At 45.6% G+C, this 21,923-nt stretch overlaps 3 protein-coding genes across 3 annotated transcripts; 2 read left to right on the top strand and 1 right to left on the bottom strand.

Moving 5' to 3' along the window:
• The first annotated feature begins 944 nt into the window (after positions 1-944).
• LOC133883420 (nuclear intron maturase 3, mitochondrial-like) lies at positions 945-5,424 on the top strand. The gene is made up of 4 exons (XM_062322746.1): positions 945-3,478; positions 3,574-3,626; positions 4,984-5,052; positions 5,154-5,424. Exon 1 carries the CDS (start codon positions 1,092-1,094, stop codon positions 3,300-3,302), a length of 2,211 nt encoding a protein of 736 aa, XP_062178730.1. The 5' UTR covers positions 945-1,091; the 3' UTR covers positions 3,303-3,478; positions 3,574-3,626; positions 4,984-5,052; positions 5,154-5,424.
• Positions 5,425-7,367: 1,943 nt separating this feature from the next.
• On the top strand, positions 7,368-8,753 carry LOC133883422 (uncharacterized). Its single transcript, XM_062322747.1, has 2 exons — positions 7,368-7,637; positions 8,325-8,753. The coding sequence occupies exons 1-2, from the start codon at positions 7,550-7,552 to the stop codon at positions 8,507-8,509; spliced, it is 273 nt and encodes a 90-aa protein (XP_062178731.1). The 5' UTR covers positions 7,368-7,549; the 3' UTR covers positions 8,510-8,753.
• A 9,727-nt stretch (positions 8,754-18,480) lies between these two features.
• On the bottom strand, positions 18,481-21,233 carry LOC133883184 (squamosa promoter-binding-like protein 10). The gene is made up of 3 exons (XM_062322416.1): positions 20,493-21,233; positions 19,400-19,578; positions 18,481-19,303 (listed from the first exon to the last, which is right to left on the bottom strand). The coding sequence occupies exons 1-3, from the start codon at positions 21,125-21,127 to the stop codon at positions 18,939-18,941; spliced, it is 1,179 nt and encodes a 392-aa protein (XP_062178400.1). The 5' UTR covers positions 21,128-21,233; the 3' UTR covers positions 18,481-18,938.
• Positions 21,234-21,923: the final 690 nt, after the last annotated feature.

Here is a 21,923-nt window from a genome sequence, read left to right as displayed (position 1 = left end):
TTTAATCATATATAATTATTACCCACATCACTATTTTGTAAAATCTAGATAATCAAAACTACGTACTTTTGATTATCTAGATTTTACAACTATACATTAATTATCGAAAGCCGAGATCCAAAATCCGCAGATAAAAAAAATAGTAGGGCTTCGCCGCGCAACCTCCCTCTCCTCTCATCCCTCTCTGTCTTTTTCTAGATTTAAATACCTATTTTAACTGATTTCAGCCTTTTTATAGTGTGTTGGGTGGGGAGAGGGGCGGCGCCCCCTGAGAAGGTGGCAAAGGTACTAACGGCATTTTCAGAGGACAGTAAGGGGTCGCTCGGAGGTCTACCCGCTCTTTGAGTGGACGGGTAGGGGCGGTACGGGCTCTACGCTCGAGGGTGAGGTCTAACCATCTCATGAGAGGATGGTAAGAGGTATCCGTGCTATCGTTACATGTTAACCGTCTTCTGAAAGGGCTGTCCTTTCAGAAGATAATAAACACTTGTTTATACAAATCTTCCTATTAAAGATCTATTTATTTAAATATTAATGTTAGAAAATGTAAAATAAACTCACACCTGACCTACCTGGACACACTGAAAACGGTCTAGGGATTCGTCGAGATGGGCCGAGCATTGTTGGCTGAGCGCATCAATCATCATGCGAAACCATTCATGGGCTAAAAGCAGCACGTCTCAACGACAATAGAACGGAACCAACCCGATATGAATTTTTTTTATTTATATTTAAAATTTTCAAATTTAGTAATTTTATATGTCTGTTTAAAAAATAGCACGAATAATTGCATATAGTTGCTATTTTTCAAAACGGCTGTCTAAAATTGCTAACTTTGAAAAATTAAAATATAAAAATAAAAAATCCCCCGATGCGAGCGGCGCAACCTGCGTCGGCCCGTTGGCTACTTACTCTGCCCAGCACTCGCGCGACGGCCCGTGCGCAGCCCACCATCGCGCGCCACACCCCCGCCCCTCTCCCTGGACACAGCGGCGCGGCGATCGGCGACTGGAAACCGCTCCCTTCCTCCCGCCCGGCCGCCGCAGCCGAGCTGCCCCTCATCCATCTCCACATCTACCTCCACGCCGCACATGCTACCCGGCCTCGTCCGCGCCCACGCGCGCCACCGCGTCGTTTACCCCGCAGCCCGCGCGCTCTGCACCACCTCCACCCCCACCCCGACCCCCACCGCGGCGCCACTCTCGGCCGCCGACCTCGAGCTCCTCCTCCGCCGCGGCCACTACTCCCCTTCCACCCGCCGCTTCCACTCCCTCCTCCCCCTCCTCTCTCACCCCCCACTCCTCCTCTCCTCCGCGCTCCACCTCTCGCGCCGCGCACACCCCTCCCTCCCCTCCCCACCGCAACCCCCTCCAATCACCGCCGCCGCCGTCTCCTCCCCCTCCTCCCACCTCCGCATCCTCCTCCCTTCTCGCCTCAAGGGCCAGCCGCTCGCCGTCCCCACTCTCCCGCTTCGCCTCGCCATGCGCTCCGCCGCCTCCGCCCTCGACGCCGTCTTCTCCCCGCGCGCGGCCACCTTCTCCTACCGTAGCCGCCATACCGCGGTCCGCTACCTCAGGTCCATTCCCAGCGCGTCCTGGTTCTTCCGCGTTGCCATCCCGCGCCAACCCTTCGGTCCTCGCAACGTGCGCAGCCTGCTCGACGCCATCTCCGGTAAGGTCGACGACCCCGGGTTCCTGGACTTCCTGAACGAGCTATTTGTGTCCGATGCCGTCTCGTTTGAGCTTGGAGGCTGCGAGCTTGGCCGCGGGCTCCCACAGGAATCGGAGCTCACGGCCACGTTGGTGAACATATTCTTCGATCCTGTGGATAGAGAGGTGATGGCCATCCGGGAGGAGGTGCACAAAAAGCATCCTAGAATGAAGGATGACAGTGTGCTGCATATGCCGGTGAGAGTGTATGCGGTGCGGTATCTCGATGAGATTCTGGTTGTGACATCTGGATCGAAGATGCTCACAATTGATGCCAGAGACAGGATAATTGCAGTGTTGGAGAAGGATTTGGAGGTGAAGGTGGACAGGTTGGGTAGCTCAATCCATAGTGCTGTATCGGAGAAGATTGAGTTCCTGGGGATGGAATTCCAAGCCGTGCTGCCATCGGTCTTGCACCCACCCATGTCAGAGAAAGCGAAGAGGGCAAGGAAGAAGTATCTGAAGAGGAAAGCAGCAAAGATGCAGGAGCTGAAGAATGCACGGGAGACGCGGAGGAAGAAGCTTGGGTTGAAGATACTAAACCACCTGTTCAAGAAGGTGAGGCGGGGACATGAGTTTGAATTTGATTTCCGGATTGAGAATGAGGTGCAGCAAGTGTTCAAGGATTGGGCAGAGGAGACAGTGGCTGAATACTTCAAGTCACAGGAGCATTGCCGATATTGGCACCGATTGCTCACATCTGGTGACTTCTTGTCGTTGCCAAGGGTGAGAGATCAATTGCCACATGCATTGGTGGACTCCTATGACAAATTTCAAGAGACACTCGACAAGTTGATGCCGATGCTGGGCCATGACATGGCAGACGAAGAGGAGTGGCTAGCAGAGGAGGAGGAAGAGAAACAATATGAGAAGAGGACTCTTGAAGACTTGACAGAGTTGAAGATGAGGGTCAATGCACCAATAGAACTTGTCAGGAAGGCTGTAAAGCTGGCTGGATTCACAAACTCCATGGGACGGCCACAGCCAATAAAGCTACTTCTCTGTTTGGATGATGTAGATATTATCAAATGGTATGCTGGTGTTGGGAGGAGGTGGCTCGATTTCTTCTGCTGTTGTCGGAACTTCAAGATGGTCAAGACTGTTGTCAGTTACCATTTGAGGTTCTCCTGCTTCTTAACATTAGCAGAGAAGCATGAGTGCACTAAGAGGCAAGCAATTAGCCATTTCACAAAGGATTTAAGGGTGGCAAATGATGATGGAGGGGCAGAAGTGCACTTCCCAACGGAGAGAGAGATCAAAATGATGGGTGATAAGAACCTGTCTGATCCAAAGCCTGTGGATGGTACCTTGACAATGATATTAGTGAGATTAGCAGTTGATGATGCCTCTTATCCATGCCTGACACATTTTTGTGCAAAAACAGACACTGTTCTTTACAGAATACGTTTGCTGCAGAATCGTCTAAATGTTGATCCTTTGAATGAGAAGAAGTGGGTCTGTGGACTAAGTGCCATTCATGAGAGCCTGAACAAGAAATGCCTCCCCTTGTGCTCTATGCATGCAAGTGACCTTCTTCTTGGCAAGATTACTCTTCAAGATATTGACTGTACTCAGTTTGTTGATGTGGAATGAAAAAAAAGTACCTGCACAATACCCCTTGCAGATTGTAGCTCATTCAATATTGCAGGCCGTGTCCAGTGTGTTGGATACTTGCATTCGGATGAATGCTTCATGATTAGAGCTGAACTTTAAATGTCTGTTTCAATACATGATAGAAGAAATACTGCTTTGGTCTCCGCTCCCCAGAGGTATAATTGCATCCTGCTAGGAGTTTTGTAAGGCTGCTGGGCATCAAAACATCATTAATTTAAAGATTTGATTTTCTTATGTTTCTTCTTTGCAGGAATGCAGTGTGTGGAGCTGTGAACTAACTTCATATCAATGCACTCAGGTCAGGTATTTCTTTCATGGAACTGCATTGTGTTCCAAATCGGCCCTTAAAGTTCTCTGCCTACTCTTATATCTATATATGTTTCAAAAGAAAACAAATTTAGTGATGTGTTGAGTAACCACAACTTTTCCATGAATTCAGTGGTGTCTTCACTTCTGAATTAAACCTTATTAATCAGCATTCTTATGAAGAGGTAATCAAACCTTGTCTGGAAATCACGAAAACAGGATACCTTAATGGGTACCAGTAACGGTGAAAATGGCCTGTTTGCGGGCCAGATAACCTCATTAACCACCTTTTTTGGCGTAATTTATGTGTTTTACCTTCTTATAAATAATCCAAGCATATTGAAACAACCCAATTTGTTTCTTAAAGGAAAACCGGCTGGTTTTGCTAATCAGTTATCAGTCAAGGCTTTTTTTTCTGGGTTCTAAAATGAGATTTGAATCCTGATTATGAACTATACTATGTGCTTCTTGTGGTTGTCACTATCTTTCAAAAGTCAAGAATATATCCTTCAACTTGTAGTTGTAGAGTCGTTGTTTCCTCAATTGGTTTCCCATGAAGTTTGTAAGATTCTGCTTTTAGTTTTTACCCTGCTTTGATGAAGCGGATAAAAATTTCATTGGTACTCCCTCCATTGTTTTCTTGTTTGACATTTCTGGCTTTAAATGAATGGTCTACTCCAAGGTGTGTAACTTTGGCCATTGATTTTTGTAATTTCATATTATCTTGATCGGTAAAATTGTATTATGAATCATATGATGTAAGTATTTAACAATAGAACTAGTAATATAGTTTTCATTGAGCCAACCTATATAGTTTTGGACATATCTATGGTCAAATTTCAAAAGGTTTGATGGCATGGATTCTAGGACATCGAATTAGAAAGTGATGGCTTCCGCAAAATTTATCAGTTAGTGTCTCAACTTTCTAAGCAGATTATTTCTCTAGGTGGTACAGTCACTGTAGGAACAGGTTGACGGTAGCATAGCTAGATACTTGAATGTATATTTTGAGAAACCAGTTGTAGTGGCATTTGATGATGGTCGGGCATTTGACATTCCTTATGTTTGGTGAGTTACCCCTCCGAGGGTAATTTGAAAGCAGAAATCTGCTTACTCTTCCATGGCTCTTTTGTGGAGCTTACCTAGAATTTGTCATCTGTCATGAGATTGATGTTGTATTTCAAATCTGGGAAAGGCATACCGTTACTTGTATCACTTTAAGTATTAACAATAGGATTGTCAATGCGAGGAGTTATGGTCATGTGATCTCTAAGTTCTTATACAAGTTTACTATTGCAATGATCTTGCTTCCCAGACAACTTCTATCATCTAAATAGTTTATTCACAACCACAGGGTATATCTGTATCTGCCTGACTGACTTACTGTGCTAAGTACCACTAGCAGCGAGTATGATGGGGGCAGGTAAGATTATCAAGTTCTCCTGTTACTTTTTGTTCCTGTTATCAGTATAATGAGTTACCTTTGATTGAAACTGATACCTTACCTACATCAACACCAAACAGTTTGCTCTTAGCAGTATGATGAAGTGCACGCTATTATGCTGTTTGAAAGAAACCTGCTATCTTGACTACTGGATGTTCCTATGGACAACTATTCAATCATGTTCAAATCATTCTTCAGGGCCTGTCTGCTTGTCCCTTGACTAATTATGAGTTGGGAATGATGTATTTGTACTGTGAAAATTCTAGACATTGTTATTTTCTGATTCTGTATACGCATTGAATGGAACTTTTTAATGGACAACAGGGTATGAAATGTGTCCAAATTATAGTTTGTAGTTTATGTCACTGTCTTCTTTTCACCCTAGATGCTGATCATGTTCTAATTAGTGCATGTGATTGTCCTACAGCTTATGCATAGGATAAATTATACTGAGCTTATTGTTATAATCCTGACGCACAACCATGTCCAACTGTTGCTATCCATGGTCAAAGCGTTTCCGCTTCTCCCTCACATGGTTGTGGATTTGCATGCTAAATGGGAAGCCATTTGTGATCATTTGTCTTGTCCATACTATTATGTGGTCCTCTTGACATCACTTTCCAAATGCATTCCATCATAGAATTCCGCTAACAACCATATGCATGTATAGCATTGCTCCAGACAGGTATGCAATGTGCTGCATCGTGCATGTGACTGTTTTTGTGTGTGGTTTTACATCATCGATTAGCTACAGAATACACGGGCCCTAAAGGACTTCTGATACCTCGTGTTTCGGACACGTGAGAAAGAGGATCAGGTGGAAGAAATCGAGAGCAGCATATTCATCTGCACCAGTAGACAGCAGCCAAGGTTGCTCTTATGTGCAGGGACCCTTGGTCCACCAGGGTGGCAATGCTTGTGCTTCCATGCCATTCACGATGGAATGACATGTCCACGCGGACAGCCGGAAATCTCGTGGTTGCCATAGTGCAGTCGTCACTTCAAATCCACAGCACCTAGACCAAAGGTATGCACATTGTGACTGCAAGGTGGATTTCGCATTGCGTCATGTAATAATCCCTCATTGCAAAGATCTACGAGTTGAAAAGTACCAACCAACCAATATGTCAATAACACATGGCCCCTAGTCTGATATGCCATCCCATTGGATGGTATTTTTCAGTTTGATTCAAGTAAAAAAGGTGCTGGTGCTATGCCAAACAACGAATATTTCTATGAAATTTTGTGGCGTTGACTACGTGTGGAACTGAACATAGGTGTCAAGCTTTAGGAGCTGTATGCTTGTACATGCAACCATCGGCATCGGCAGCGGCAGCAGCAGCGCCAAGTTGCTTCTGGAACTGTATGGAAGTCAACTGTTTACATCAATCTAAAGTAAGGTACATTTCATATTCTTTTCAATTTTTTCACAATAATTGAATTCAAAAGTAATATTAACTCACAAGGTTATTACAGAACATATTATAGCCTCAGTTCCCTACTATTGAATATTATCCTACCATGTTCGTCTCAGAGTTGGTTGAACATGTTGATCTACTTGTAACATTGATTTCAGCCTGCCCGGCACGCACCTCACAGTTTTGACACGACTGCTGAAACGCTGAGCTTGAAAATCTTTTGGGGCTCGACGTTTCACGCCGCCATTGGAGGGCGGCACCGGAACGAGTAAAGAATGCCCCTTCTTCGAACGGCATCTGTACAGGATCAGCCGATCCTGTAATGATTTGGGTGGAGGGGAGCACGCGAAGTTCAGCGCATGCCCCACGCGCAGTACAGCCCATCCACCCAAGGCTCCGGACCTCCCAACAACCAGAAACATATCCTATCCTGCATTCCAATTACCAAATCGTAAGTGCAGCCACGGAATAACAGAGTCAAAACGTAAGTAAAATCGGCTTTCTCACCATTGCTGTCTCTGCAGTTTGTTTCCTGAGAGTGTAGCTGAATTACAAGGGAGTTTATGGATAGTATTTGAATTCACGACCTCCCTTTTCCCCCCTTTTTATGCTTTGGTCCACTCAACCTACACGTAGGAGTGCTCTGTTACTGCAATTTTACGCGAAAACTATCACCTCGGATTGTGCAGTATCGTGAGTTGGCAGCTATGAGAGTCACGTGAATACTAGCCGTAGCCGTAACGAATAACAACCATAGTAGAGTATGCTTGTCAAAAATAAAATGTGAACATAAAGTGGAGAAATTTCGTATGTTCCTAGAGAAAGGCTCATATAAAACGCTCTATTACTAGGTGTAAGGGGGTATTTGGGAGAGATCGAACTCGGAGAGGCAAAGCCGCAAAGGCTGGGGTAGGCTCCTCGCGAGCCTGCGGCGGCGAGTCCCAACCACGGCGAGGCTGGGCGGTCGGCCCCGGCGGCCAGCCGAGCCGGGCGGCGGCGGCGCCGACGCACGGCAGCAGGCGAGGAGGCTGCGGCAGGAACAGATCGGGACGCGCGTCATGGCGTGGTGGCGCACGAGGGTGGTCGCGCCCGTGCGCCGCGCCTGGCTCGCCGTGGCCGCCGCCCGCGCGCGCGTCCGCGAGGGTGGTAAGCCACCGTGCACCTCTCTCGACCTGCTTACGCACGCACCTCTGCTTCTTGCTTCTCTTGGAGCTCTGCGCAGTACACCAGCATAATCGTGTTCATGCCATGATTTTCTTGCACACTCGCTAGCTAGTTGCCACATTTAGGATTTGCACAGTGCCATCGAAATTGTAGACCCCTTTTATTTGATTCTTGCATGGTTAAGTGAAGATGTTTTAGGATAACATGTAACTGTTTGCAATGTCGGCAGATCTAGGCATCTTGCTAATGCTGTCAACTGTAGCAGAACACGGAGTTTGAGCTAGTCTATGCTGGTTTCTTGAAACAACACAGAAAAAATCACAAGAAACAAACAGATTATTCGGTGATCGGTAATGGTCCATGCTGGCCAAGAATCAGCATACGTTATCTTTTTTGCTTCCAACCGATCATTTAGAGTGTATGCGGACAATGAAACTCTGGACCACCCAATCTCCTTTCTATTCCTTTTGATTCTTGTGGTAAATCATTTGATCTTCTTTTGTCCCGATTCAGCCAGGGTTCGAGTCCAGGTTCTCACGCCTTCTCATAAGTCTATTGCGTATTCTATTTCCTGCGCTCTAACGCAGCTAAATTTCCTGCTTTGAAGTAGTGAATAGTAAACGCTGGTTAATTCTTTTTTCTCCCTCTTTGCAAATGGGATCAATACAGAGTGTGGGATCCTCAACCTTCACCAGGACGTGCAGACCTGCGGCTACCAAGACGTGCAGGTGATGTGGAACATGCTGAGCTCGGAAAAAGAGGCCGCGGCCGGCGCGCTGCCGAAGCCGCGGAAGCGGCCGTTCTGGAGGCTGCCGCTCTGGCCCATCCGGCCGCCCCACGCCGTCGCACAGTGAGGCTGCTGATATGTATGGATTGCAACTATATTTGTCATATCTAAATTTAGTCAAGTATGACTTGTCTATAAAATATGTGGTTAACAAATTTCTAGTTATATATGTGATAAAATAAGTAAAAAAATAAGGGTACGACATGGAGTCAAAGAGCTAACAAAGGGTAGTTTGATACAGTTGTGACAATAAGCCAAACGCTTATCTAAAAATATATAGTGTGATTAAGCTTAAGCATGACAAGAATAGGTTGAACCCAAACAACCCCTGCGTTACTCTTGATTTTGCCATGGAAAATGTAAAGATCGGCAGCAATCAGCGACTTCTCGGAAGTGATGATAAGCCTTTATTTGGGTGCATTGCTTCGGAACCGTAGTTCAGAGGTTGCTGTTTCTGTGCTACTATTAAGTTGCATTTCGTGACCTGAGACTTGTGCTGCGACCGAGTTTTTTATTTTTATATTTCTTAAATAAAAATTGTAAAAATAGGTATTCGTTTTAACGGCACGTGTAGACTCCTGTCATCCGGTGCAAAAATGTGCGATTTTTCAAAGTGGACATCTATTTTTGCAATTTTTCGATTTAAGAAATATAAAAATAAAAATCTGCTGCGGCCGACCTTTTCTGCGCTCAGGCCCACTAGAATTAGAAGGGCCACGGTTTGCGCAGCCCGTAGCTGTGAATATGCAATGGGGCAAAAGTTAAGCGGCCTAACTGCGCGTGAAGAGAACGGCCCAAACGAGCAATTTTACACAAACCTAACTGCGCGTGAATACACTGGAATACCAAAACAAATGCAATGTCAACAAAACAAAAAAGATGCAAATTTCAACGATTCAACTCAACCTGGTGGAAGTTCAAGAACGTACGGCGCTGTCTGCTTGTACTGCACTGTGATTGGTGTTTTAGCCGAGAAAGAACAGTATTCGATTTCGTATCCCAAACCTATCTGTATTTCTACAGAATCGATCCTAGGATGTTCGAATTTGTATTTACCTTGAAAATGTGGATACAAATGTAGAACAATCGGTACTTAAATTTTATCCGATCTGTTTCTGCCTGGACTCTGTCTAAGCCAGCGGCTACAGATTAATTAATCCTGCCTAGCTTCAATCGGTGTGCGCAGGGCAAAATGCAGTCCCAAATCCTGCCTAGTTTCACACCGGTGCGCTTCGGCTTCGGCTGCGCGCGGCTGGATCGGAGCACGCGGCACGCTTCGTACGCATGGGCGCCCCGGCAGCTGCTGCCACAGTTCAGAGATTAGCCGGTGCCATGAGAAAAATGGACGGAAGACGTAGGGACGTAGGTCATGTGTCCACGAGGGCACGGGCACGGACGTAGGGACGTAGGTCTAAGTCCTTATCTAAGCTATTGAGTCTCCATCCACCTTGCCCTTGAGACGAGTATTATTATTTTAATTATTGTTGGGGTAAGATGGAGGCAGGGTGTGGTGGATCAAGGTCTATCCTGTCCTGAATATATATTGCACCTATTTTTAATAGGTAAGTTAAGAATTTTATTGTCTTTTTATAATAAAAATGTTAGTAAACTAATACATGCATATAACTATTGTCATTTTATATCAGTTCTGGTGAATTTTAGATGTAGCTTTTTATTGATTTATATGTTGCGGTAGTTATTATCTCATAATTAAACTTTATCAATAGTTTTTAACGATTCTAAATGGGGCAAGGCAAGGCGGGTCAAGATCGGGGGCACCATGGGGCAGGATGGGATGGAGCATGGCAAGAAAAAGTTTCACCCGATCTCGGGAAGCCAAGGGCGGGGCGGGGCAAGTTCATGCGGGTGGGGGCGGGTGGCCTCCGCCCCGCTCCATCTAGATCACTACCTAGCTAGAGTTCGTTCCTTCATGACACTGCGTGTCTGCTGCTGCTGCATGCATGTCGTCCGACGCAGCGCATGATACTGTTACGAGCTCACTAATGATCAGAGAGAAAGCAAGGGGATCAAGGATAGAGCCTAGAGACATGGCGATGAGCTATGCTTGATTTCACCACTCAGTTCTTCGTATGTTCATTGTCTGATCATTTCTTTTACATGTCCTCTGGTCTTAACCGGTTTCTCACCAACCCATACATGGATCAACTACCGATACATGGGCCGCTACTTAGTTACACCACTCTGGTCCAGATATCCTTGTGTTCCTTCTCATTTGGTGCTTCTCTTGTTTACGCAAATTCCCACTATGCTCTTCTTCAGCATCCTCTTGTCTGACGTCTTCCAAATTCAGCTCTCCTGGAGTGACACCGGTAACACTCCCTCCTCCTTGAGAAACGGCTTGTCCCTAAGCCGGCGCCCTTGGAAATTGTTAGCGAAGCGCTTCTTCATCTTTCCAGGTAGACAAGGAGGTCGGCCATACAAACCACTTGACGAGGACTTGCTGCACTGTGCGGTTTTGATGCCGTGAAGACATCGCTTCAGAATGGCCTCTGGTACCTGTAGATCAGCAGAAGGTGGAGGCAATTCGATGCTCACCAATTCTGGTGGCAGAACTGCTCTCTTCAATTGTGAAACATGAAACACATGATGTATAGAAGATGATGGTGGCAACTGTAGTTTGTAAGCTACTTCACTAATACGTTGCAAGATCAAACAAGGACCAAAGTACCAAAATGATAATTTGTGATGTGATCGATTAGCCACCGAAGATTGGACATATTGTTGTAGTTTTAAATAGACATGATCCCCACCATCAAACTGACTGTCTAAATGATGTTTGTCAGCCTGAGTTTCATAATTTGCTGAGCTCTGATCAAATGTTGATGTAACAGTGCAGTCATCATTTTTCTGTCTGTCAATCAGTCATGTACGTCAGAAATTTTGCAAGATTCTACTCTATCAATTCCCAAATATCTTAGCTCATGGCCATAGAGGACCTCAAATGGTGTTTTGCCCTAAACTGAGTGAAAACTGATGTTAAACCAAATCTCTGCTAGAGATAACCATTTCTCCCATTTGGTTAGATAAGCATGAACAAAACAGCAAAGGTACGTTTCTAAACATTGGCTAACTCTTTCGGTGAGACCATCTGTTTGAGGATGGTAGGAAGTGCTCATTCTGAGATCAGTGCTTACTAGTTTAAACAGTTCTTGTCATACCGAACTAGTAAATATTCGATCTCTATATGATATGATTGCTCCAGGCAACCCATGTAGTTTAAAGATATTGTTCATAAAAATCATTGCAACTTGAAGTGCAGTAAATGGACGAGCTAAGGGTATAAAGTGTTAATACCTGGAGAATTTATCCACTACCACAAATATATAGTTAAATTTGGAAGAAGGAGGAAGTCCCTCAATGAAATCCATTGTAATGACTTGCCATGCACCATTAGGGATGGGTAGAGGAGATAAGTATCCAGGATAGGCTGCTCTATCAGATTTAGCTTGCTTACATATAGGGCAGTGAGCCACAAAAGACTTGACTGTCTCTTTCAGCTTGTGCCAAGCAAAAAGACTTTTAACCTTTTTATATGTCACTTCAATCCTAGAGTGTCCTCCAGTGGCACTGTTGTGTAATGCTTTCAATATTTTATTATGCATTTTTTAATCATAGGCTACCTATATTATCTGCTTGTATCTAATTAACCCTTCCTTGAGAGTAAAATGACCCACTGCACCTTTAACTGCAAGTTCAGTTAACAATCTGCGAGTGTGTGCATCTTGTTGATATCCAAGTATTACTTCCTCTAGCCAAATTGGGTGAGCTACTGTAACCAAAGCATCTAAAGTGGTATAAGGTGCTCTAGACAATGCATCATTAGCTCTATTTTTAGCTCCTTTCTTGTAGACTATCTTAAATTGTAGTCCTAACAGCCTTGTCAAGGTCTTATGCTGCCAAAGTGTAGACAACTTTTGTTCTCCCAAATGAATTAAACTCTTTTGATCAGTCTTGATTAAGAATTCAGCTTGCTGAAGATAGGATTTTCAATGGTCCACAACCATGATAATATCCAAATACTCCTTTTCATAGGTTGATAGACCTTGAGTTTTTGGTCCTAGTGTTCTGCTCACAAAAGCAATGGGATGGCTGTAGCGAAAATAGTCCTATTAAAATATGATTATGATTTTCATGATTAATGACAACATAGTCATTGGGACTAATATGTTTGTCAAGTATATGCTTTAATAGGTCTTATGGATACAATACATGAATAAACCACTACGGCCGGGACAAAGATGAACTGAATTAGACAAGTCCCAGAGAAGAGAAGCCACTAGATAGTCCAGTGTAGAAGAAATTAAACTCACACGGAGCATCTTTGACAAAGGGGGAGAGAAGGCTGAAGACTTCAGTGGATAGTCCGGTGCTCAGCAAGGTGTAGCACCAGAGCTTTATCTACAGAGAAGAGCAGAACTAAAAAAGCCACCGGATAGTCTGGTGTTGATGAAGAAGGTGCACATTGGAGTATTTTGGCTCAGGATAGAAGAAGTTGAACTCACCGAAAGGTCCGATGATCAGCGAAAGATATACACTAGAGCAATTCTTACAGAGAGGGTTGCATGTGTTGAAGATCAGAGAACAACAGACCGGAAGGTTCGATGATGGGTGTGAGTGCACCAAAGGCTTTACCGGAGCATTTCTTGCAGAAGCGATTTCAAGTGACGAAGAACAACGATGAACTGACCAAATGGTTCGGAGTCAAGAGGAAGTGCACCGGAGGCTTACACCGTAGTGCTTTGCTTAGAGAAGAAGTAGTCCGATTGGGCTCCAGATAACTCACTGAATTGTCCGGTGATGGAGATAAAGTATACACCAGAGTATCCAGTGATCAGGATGACTTTGAGTGGGAGTCCAACAGCTCGTTTCTGATGATGTACTCACCGGATGATCATGTGTTAGTACTATTATTCTCACTGGATAATCCAGTGTTAATAGCTTTTCTGAGCCTTTGAGAAAATAGCTAGTTGGCGAGTTTAAGGCTATAAATACCCCTCCACTCAATCATTTGAATGTCTGGCATGCTGCTAGAGTCTAAAGAAACATATAGACACTTAATAAAACATCCAAGTCACTATAGTGCTTAATGTGATCATCCAAGATGATTAAGCATACAATTAGAGAGTGATTAGTGCTTATAGTCCTAGAGAGAGTGTTGCTATGTGATAGCTACCTAGAGAGTGGATCAATGAGTGATCCTAACCTATACCAAGTGGTACTCTAGCACCTTCGAGCCTTGGTGACTCGTCGGCAACTTAAGCCGGAGTTGCTCAAGCTTGTTGACCCTCCGATTTAGTGTGGAGCAGTGGCAAGACACGTGTACGGGGACATGGAGACCCTTGGCTTGGTGGCTCAAGCTCTGAAGCGATCACGGCGGCAAGTGACCGAAAGAGAGGCTAGTGGTGAGGCCTTGCCTTGGTGGCTTGGCGACTCATCCGGTTTGAGGTATTGTCTTGGTGGCTTGGTGACTCAAGAGTCATGATCAGGTGCCGATCGGGTGCATATCCTTGGTGGAGCTTAAACGTGGACTATGAGTGACATTCATGCCATCGATACCACATGATAAAAATACCTTGTACCAACTTTGTTTTCTCTAATGTCTTTATACTTCCTCATTTACATTCTTGCAATCTACGTTTATGCATTTACTTTCCTAAAGTAATTTGCTAGGATTGACTATAGGTTGCAAACCTTTTGAGCAATAGAATAGACACAATAGATAAACCTAGTTTGTCTTGTGAAGTTTTTGGAGCTGATTAGTTTAGGCTTTTACGTATCCTAATTCATCTCCCTCTTATGATGTCACATATCCTTTTCAATGGCCTTCTTGCTATAACACTGCCCCAATACCCTTCTTAGATGCATCTGCTTCAATTACAAAGGTCTTTTGGAAATTGGGTAAAGCCAAAATTGGGGCAGTCACTAAGGCTTGTTTAGGAGCTTAAAAAGCTGCATTTGTATCATTGGTCCATACAAATATTTGCCCCCTTTTAAGCAAATTAGTTAAAGGCTTACTGATATGGCCAAAATGTCTCACAAATTTTCTATAATACCCAGCTAAGCCCAAAAAACTTCTAACCTCATTGACACATGTGGGAGTTGGTTAGTCTTGTATGATCTGGACCTTAGCAGGGTTAGTAGCTACACCATTCTTACTAATGATGTGTCCCAAATAAGAAAGCTGGGCTCGAGCAAAGTGGCATTTGGGGAGTTTGACCTTCAACTGATGTTGCTGCAATATCCCAAAGACTTGGCAAATATGCTACAGATGGTCCTCCCAACTTTGACCTTGCTGCAATATCCCAAAGACTGATGTTCTACTGCACTGAGTTGTAACATGAACACAAAGCTATCTGCCTTTTGAAGTGCTTGAAGTTGTAACTTCGAGATGGGTGCTCCCATTTGTGCCTTTGACTATAAGGCGTGCAATATAATTTTCTTGTTGTTTTGGCTAAAGATCATCCACTTTTCCAACCAATAAAATTGCATTGGACTATGCTCCTCCAACCAATCCATACCTAGGATCATGCCATAGCAACTAAGAGGTAGAACCTTGAAATCATTGCAAAATGTATGGCCTTGAACACCCCAATTCAGATTCTGCAACTCTTGAGTTCACATCAAAATATTTCCATTAGGCACCCTTATTATCATGGGATTACTTAATTATGTCTAGTTAGATATCAACATTGCTAATTGTTCTCTGATGAAAGAATGAGAACTTCCTGAATCAACCAACATGAGCACTTCATAATGAGATAAATATCCTGATAGCCTCACTGTAGAATTGCTCTCACTACCATTAATAGCTTGTTGAGAGATACCATTAATTCTTCAAGAATCTGATTCGTTCAAATTAGTAGAAGTGTCTTTGATTTCTAATTCTTCAGGTAACATCTACCAAAATTTTTCCACCAAGTTTAGAGGAACTACAACATCACATTTATGGTTCAATCCCCACTTATCCTCACATTTGAAATATAGTCCTTTTGTCCTTCTATATGCCCTCAAATTTGATAGTTTGTCCTCAGTACCCAATTATCTGCAATTGGTATTAGTTGTCAACTTTTTGTCTTCAGAAGCAGCCTGTATATATACAATTTCCCCTTGATGTCATTGAGGTTGGTACATTGATGCATGGAAGGTCTCAATATATTTCTTGTGTAAGAAAGTCCTTCTTGTTTTCTTTGATCCTTCTTAAAAAATTCTTGTAGGACTTCTTTCTACAATAGAGCAAGAGAGCTTGCAATATCAAGGTCTAAAGTCTATGAAGCAACACCACATATTTTATATCCCCTCTCAATTCATCTATAAAAAAGTTGGTAATAGCAGACCTATTCATAGAAAGATCATGAGCTAACAATTGATGCACTAAATCATTAAACCTCTCAATATAGTCTACTATTGTCCCATTTTGACTAATATGAAAGAGTTACCTAATCAGTTGGTTCCCTTAATCGACAGATAGCCAAACCAAGATCTGCCTAACTCCACTGACTAACTCTAGTCTCCATAGACTGTAGCTATAAAGTAGCCGAACCCACAAAGTGTATGGTAGATAACTTAACCCACATAGGAGATGGAATTTCATAAATCTCAAAGAAGGTTTCACAGTGTTTGATCCACATCTTAGGACTACCGCCATCAAATTGTGGAAAATTCAACTGAGGCATAGCTACAATCAAATTGGAACTCAAAGTGCTAGAGACGATAGAATCTCACGATTTCTAAAGAATTGAAGCAGAATCAAAGGGGTGAAACACACCTATGACTGGAGGTGGTATTGGGGTGGTGTTCACCCCAAAACCATGCCTCGGTGTGTTTGAGCAACGTGATGGATATGAGGCCCGAACGTCGCCTCTGTAGAGAATGTGTCAGATGAGCAGTGGCCAGTGCTCCCCATCTAGACGCAAGCATGAGAGATGCTTTCTCCACCAAGTTCGCCGTGGATCCAGGCCTGGACAAGATCTGCTCCATTTGAACTCGCAAATCCGCCACACTCGACTGAAGATTCAACACATTGGTCTCCATCCGAGGCTTCCATTGATCGAACTCGCCTTTGGTCGCCTTCAACTCGAGTAAGGTCTCCCGCACCTTCGCGATCACCTTGTTGTTCTCCTCAATTCCCTTCAGGATCAAGATGAACTGATCTTCCATCTTCATAGCGACTTGCATACGCGTCTGATGATCGTGGCCTGTTAGGACGAACTACTATGATACCAATTGTTACGAGGACACTACTGATAAGAGAGATAGCAAGAGGATTGAGGATAGAGTCCAGAGACACGGCGACAAGCTGTGCTCGATTTCACCACTAAGTTCTTCGTATGTTCATCGTCTGATCGTTTGTTTTACAAGTCCTCCGGTCTTAACCGGTTTCTCACCAAGCAACCCACATATGATTCATGGGCCGCTCTTAGGTACATCACTCCTTGTGTTTATTCTCCTTTGGCGCTTATCTTGTTCACGCCAATTCTGTTGCCCTCCTTTTCAGCATCCTCTTGCCTACCGTCTTTCGGACTCAGTTCTACTGGAGTGACACCGGTAACACATACCATCCGATCAGCCACACCACTCGCTCGAATCTCCCAAGGATAGCTAGCCACTATAGCTCCGACTCCGAGTGCTCGAACCCGGACCGGACCGGCCGTCTGCTTGGGCAAGCGTGGCAGGCCAGTGGCCTGCTGCGTACGTAGATATTTTGGTGCTGCTTCTGTGACTGTCAGAGAGAGATGCCTCGGCCGGCAGTGCGTTTAATTTGATGCTCTTGGAGGACGAAGAAACCGGAAGGCATATCAGGCAGGCAGCTACATATACCATGCTGTACCTGTGCTGCCGCGTTGTGCTGCAGCGAGCACAGACCGGGCGCTAGATCATCCTAACATTAGTACGCAGGACTGCACATAGTCAAAATCTCATAGGAGTATTATACTGCTATACTACAATGGATCAAATGTTCGAAATGACAATTAATTTGTCACTAGATGGATCAAAGCCTCTAGATTAGGGATACAAGTGGGTATCTAATAGGTAGTTTTAGATTACTATTTAGTTCATTTTTTTCTTAATTTAATTAGGTGAGAGTAGATCTCTAGTTTATTTTTTTTTAGTTTTAAGCCGCCAAAAAATATAAAACTTACCTCTCTACTCTAGATCAATTATATATAGTACTATTGAGTGGAATGTCTCTTTTTTTTAAGACCGTGTATATATACCTGTTTTATTTGTGTCTACACTGGCAGGAATGCATCAATCGATCGTACGTAGCATGCATCTGCACGCACACATGCATGCATGTCCTCGCGAAATAAGTACGCTCTTCTTAATTTAAAACCCCGTGGTCCAGCTCTAGCAGCCATGGCCGGGCCGCGCCGGGGGCAACCGAATCGACAAGCCATGCTATGCATGATGCGTGCAGATCCTAGTCAGGATCGATCGAAACAAAAAAAAAACATCATTAATCGCTCGTCGATCGATTGATCTGGGGGAAGGAGTTAATGAACTCCGGGATCGAACGATCGACATGCATGCTGGGCGTACGTACGTAGCCTGAAGCCCAGCTCTTCTTCTTGTGAATTTAAGGTTCTCATATGATCATATCCACACAGGATTTGTGGGCCGGCCGGGCTCCATTTTTCACATGCAGTAAGTGTGAGTAACTTGCGTGGTCTCCATACCCTAGCTAGCATTTTCTATCTCTCAGAAGAAAAATGAAACATGGATTGCTTGCGTAACTGCAGTTTCGAATTGGAGCAAATCGAAGCGAGGCAGACTCAGAAAGATCCTGGAGTTATGAGAATGTGCCGACTTGGGACCTGGAACAGTGAGTGACTTGCGTGGTCTCCATACCCTAGCTAGCATTATCTATCTCTCAAAAGAAAAATGAAACATGGACTACTTGCGTAACTGCAGTCTCGAATAGGAGCAAATTGAAGCGAGGCAGATTCAGAAAGATCCTGGAATTATGAGCATGTGCTGAATTGGGACCTGGAACAGTAAATCTTGGAGCTAGTCGATCACCTCTCTGTTACTAACTGTTGGAGACAGTAAAACGATTGGTACAGTGGTAGTAGAACCTCACCTTGTAACAAGAAATTAAACTAGAAGAAATTTAAGGAAACACACATTATTAATTCCCCACTACAATATGGAAAGGCAGAAAGGCATGGATGGATGCAGATGCAGTACAGGTAAGCTGGAAGAAGATGCATGGCTTTGCTATGGCCAAGCAAGAGCTAAGCTAGACCTGCCTGCGGCTAGCTGCTACTCATGGATGGAATCCTTGCTCCTTTTTTCTCTTTTTGTTTTGTTTTTCCTCTTCACTTCACTTGGTAGTTCATGCGTGCATACTGAAAATTGTACTCCTTTTTTGCTCTCTCTGATCTCTCTCTCTCTCCTTTTTCTTTTAACTACACACCAAGGACACCTTGCCAGCACTACGTACTCCCGTGCTTGCTTGCTTGCTGGCATCTCTACTACATGAAGTCCACCTCGAACAGATGCATGCTGCTGCTGTTGTTGCCGTTGCCATTGTTGTTGGTGGTGTTCAGATCTGAGACCTCGCCGTTGGCCGACGGCAACGCGCTGGAGCACACCGAAGAACACGAAAGGATGTTGTTGTTGTTGCTGCCGCCATTGTTGTTATGGACCTGCAGGGAGGTTATGAATTGCTGCTCCTGGTGGTGGCCAGCGGCTTGGACCTGGAGCATGGTGCTGAGCTGCTGGTGGTCCTTGTCTTGCGACGCGCCCAGAGTCAGGGTCGGCCTCGCCTGCTTGCCCTGGTCCAAGCAGCTGATCATGCTCGTGTTCGATGACATGGTCGACTTGGTCGTGCTCAGGTCTGGCCATCAATCAACACACAAGTTGCAATCTCAAATCAGAACTGAATGACATTAACGTTCGAAAGAAAAGTGTCTAGTAGCATCTAGATGCTTACTCTTGTTGTCAGTAGTGTAAGAGCTTGTGATGGCGCCGGCGTTGGGCTTCTTGGCAGGCGGCGCGGCGGCGTCCTTGGATGCCACGGTGGTGGCCGGCTTCCGGCGGCGGCGGTTGTGCTCGGCGAGCCGCTTCCGGCAGCTCCTCTTGGCCTCGTCAAACTCCGTGAGCACGTGAAACCTAGCGACACATACCAAACAAGAGCAGAACAGATTCAGCATACGCCTTCATTTACAAATTGTGAAAGTGTACATATACACACGTTGTGCATGTTGATACGTTCAAAAGACAAACACATCACACTTGTTGCAGGCTTGCAGCTGCATACTGGACTGGTCCACTGCATTGGTCAATGCGGGGATAAAGAGTAGAGCAATCAAAGAGATTCGCCCAGGCCTGACCCCAGATCCTGCAGCCAATGCCAGTCTGCTAAAGCAAGGAGCTCAGCTGCTGCTGCTGCTGCAAGCAGGCAGCCTTTCCGTTGAGATTCTTTCACGATTTTGTCCCCCATCGATCCCGAGATCAGTTGCTAACTGGGGGAAGCGGTCGGGAAACAACGGTAGGATCGATGATTCGAGCTAGCAAGTGCAAGAACGGGACAAGAACACTGATCAAGCTTTTGCGTTGCAAATGTGCTTCTAATTTTATGTTCTGTTTCATAGAGTACCACGACAGGTCTCTCTGGTTGTCTCTTACAAGTTACAAGAGACCAAGACCCCTGTCGCTGTGGAAGTGAAGTAGCTTTTCCACATGGAACCTGCAGCCTTCCATGCCATCCATGGCCGCTAGAGACGAGGAACACGAACCAAAAGCATATCGACTCCGTAGGACTCCAAACTCTGAAAAGCAGGCATGGAAAGGGAAGACCAAAATGCATGTAAGGAGACTAGGGGTAGTGGCTATCTACCCTTTGAGTCAAAAGGCAAACCAGCTTCCAATGGCCCCGCCCCACCCCGCCCGATGCATCCACCCTACATGCTAGTGGCTGGCTACCTTCCTAGTAGCTGCACCAGGTCCATGTCAATGCATGAACAGGCACTCTGTGTCACTGTGCTAGCTAGAGAGAGACCGAGAGTGACGGTGAGGTGTCTGACCTGCTGCATTGCTGGCAGAAGCGCTGCTGCTTGCCGCCGGCGGCGACGACGGAGGCCTTGGCGTGGTACTCGCAGACCTTGTGGCGGCGGTGGTAGTGCTTGGCGCCGGAGAGATCGGCCTTGCAGCCCTCGGCCTGGCAGCGCGGCGGATGGTGGTGCGCGCCGCCGAAGCCGAGCCCGAACACGCCGCCGAGGCGGGACCGCATCAGCAGCCGGTCCACCGCCAGCATGTCCCCCGGCGAGAAGTACGTACGACGGCCCAGGTTCAGGCCGATCCTCCCGCCGTCCACGCCGCCCTCGCGCTTCACCATCCCGAGCGCCGGGTACACGTCGCCCGGCATCCCGGGCATCGGCATGGGCATCTGCAGCGGCATCGGCAGGGGCGGCGGCGCCATGGGGGCCAGGCTGGACGGCAGCGTGAGCAGCTGGTGGTGGGGCACCTCCTGGAACTGCAGGGCCGCTGCGAAGTCGAGGCCGTCGTAGATGTGGTGCTGCATCCCGCCGCGCTGGCCGCCGCCCGCCACCATGCCGTGCTCGAACCCGACGTAGGGCGGCGGCGGAGGCTGCTGCATGGGCGCGAACGGGAAGTCATCGCCCCCCGCGGACGTGGCCACGTTCATCCTACCGCTCATCATGTCCCGCCGCTCGAGCTCGTGATGAGAGGCCACAGCGGTGGTGGAAGGAGATGCGTGGGAGGGATCGAACACGAGAGCGGGAGGGGACGAGCTGAGCTTGCTCGATCGGGTGGCTAGCTGTGTGGGCTGGCTGCTGCTTCAGTGGTTGTTAAAAAGGCAGTGGGGGTCTGGGGGAGGAGAGAGTGAGAGAATGTGTCCACTGGTATTCACTCCGGGTCGTGTTGCTTGTCCGGTAGTGGCATGTGTCCGACTCACTGGACGAGGCCTCATCAGAGCCCTTGTTCTTTCGGTGCAACAAGTCACACCATGGTTAGGTTTTTATTATCTGAACATACTTCTAAACACATTTTACATATATATATATCTATATATATCTTACATCTGTACAATTGATATATATCTTAGATCTACAATTGATATATATATATATATATATATATTACTGAAAAGATATACAAAGCCTCCCACTCCATAAGCAACAAATGCATACGTCATGCTCTTATTGTGATCCACAATCGCTCAAGTTTGTTCGGAAAAATCCTATCTACAGGAGTAAGCCTGGGTGTGAGACCAGAAGTCCAACTCCTTGTTGTTTTAGAGAGAGAAACCGAGGGCGCGAAGGAGGGGAGAGAAAAGCTGTGTTCTTCTTTTCCTTTCTTTCATTTCTACGGAGTTTCGGACAGCTGTGTTTTGGACATACATGCCTGTAACAAACTTCAGCGAGTCTGTGATGTGTGATCGATGCCATGTACCATCTTCCTGTCGCGGGATCCTCTTTATGTACTCATGCCATCTG

The sequence above is a fragment of the Phragmites australis genome, chromosome 10, assembly GCF_958298935.1.
Source record: "Phragmites australis chromosome 10, lpPhrAust1.1, whole genome shotgun sequence".
In the NCBI taxonomy this organism is placed as follows: domain Eukaryota; kingdom Viridiplantae; phylum Streptophyta; class Magnoliopsida; order Poales; family Poaceae; genus Phragmites; species Phragmites australis.
Note: the sequence above shows the minus strand (reverse complement) of the source record. Positions and strands in the feature narration are given on the sequence as shown.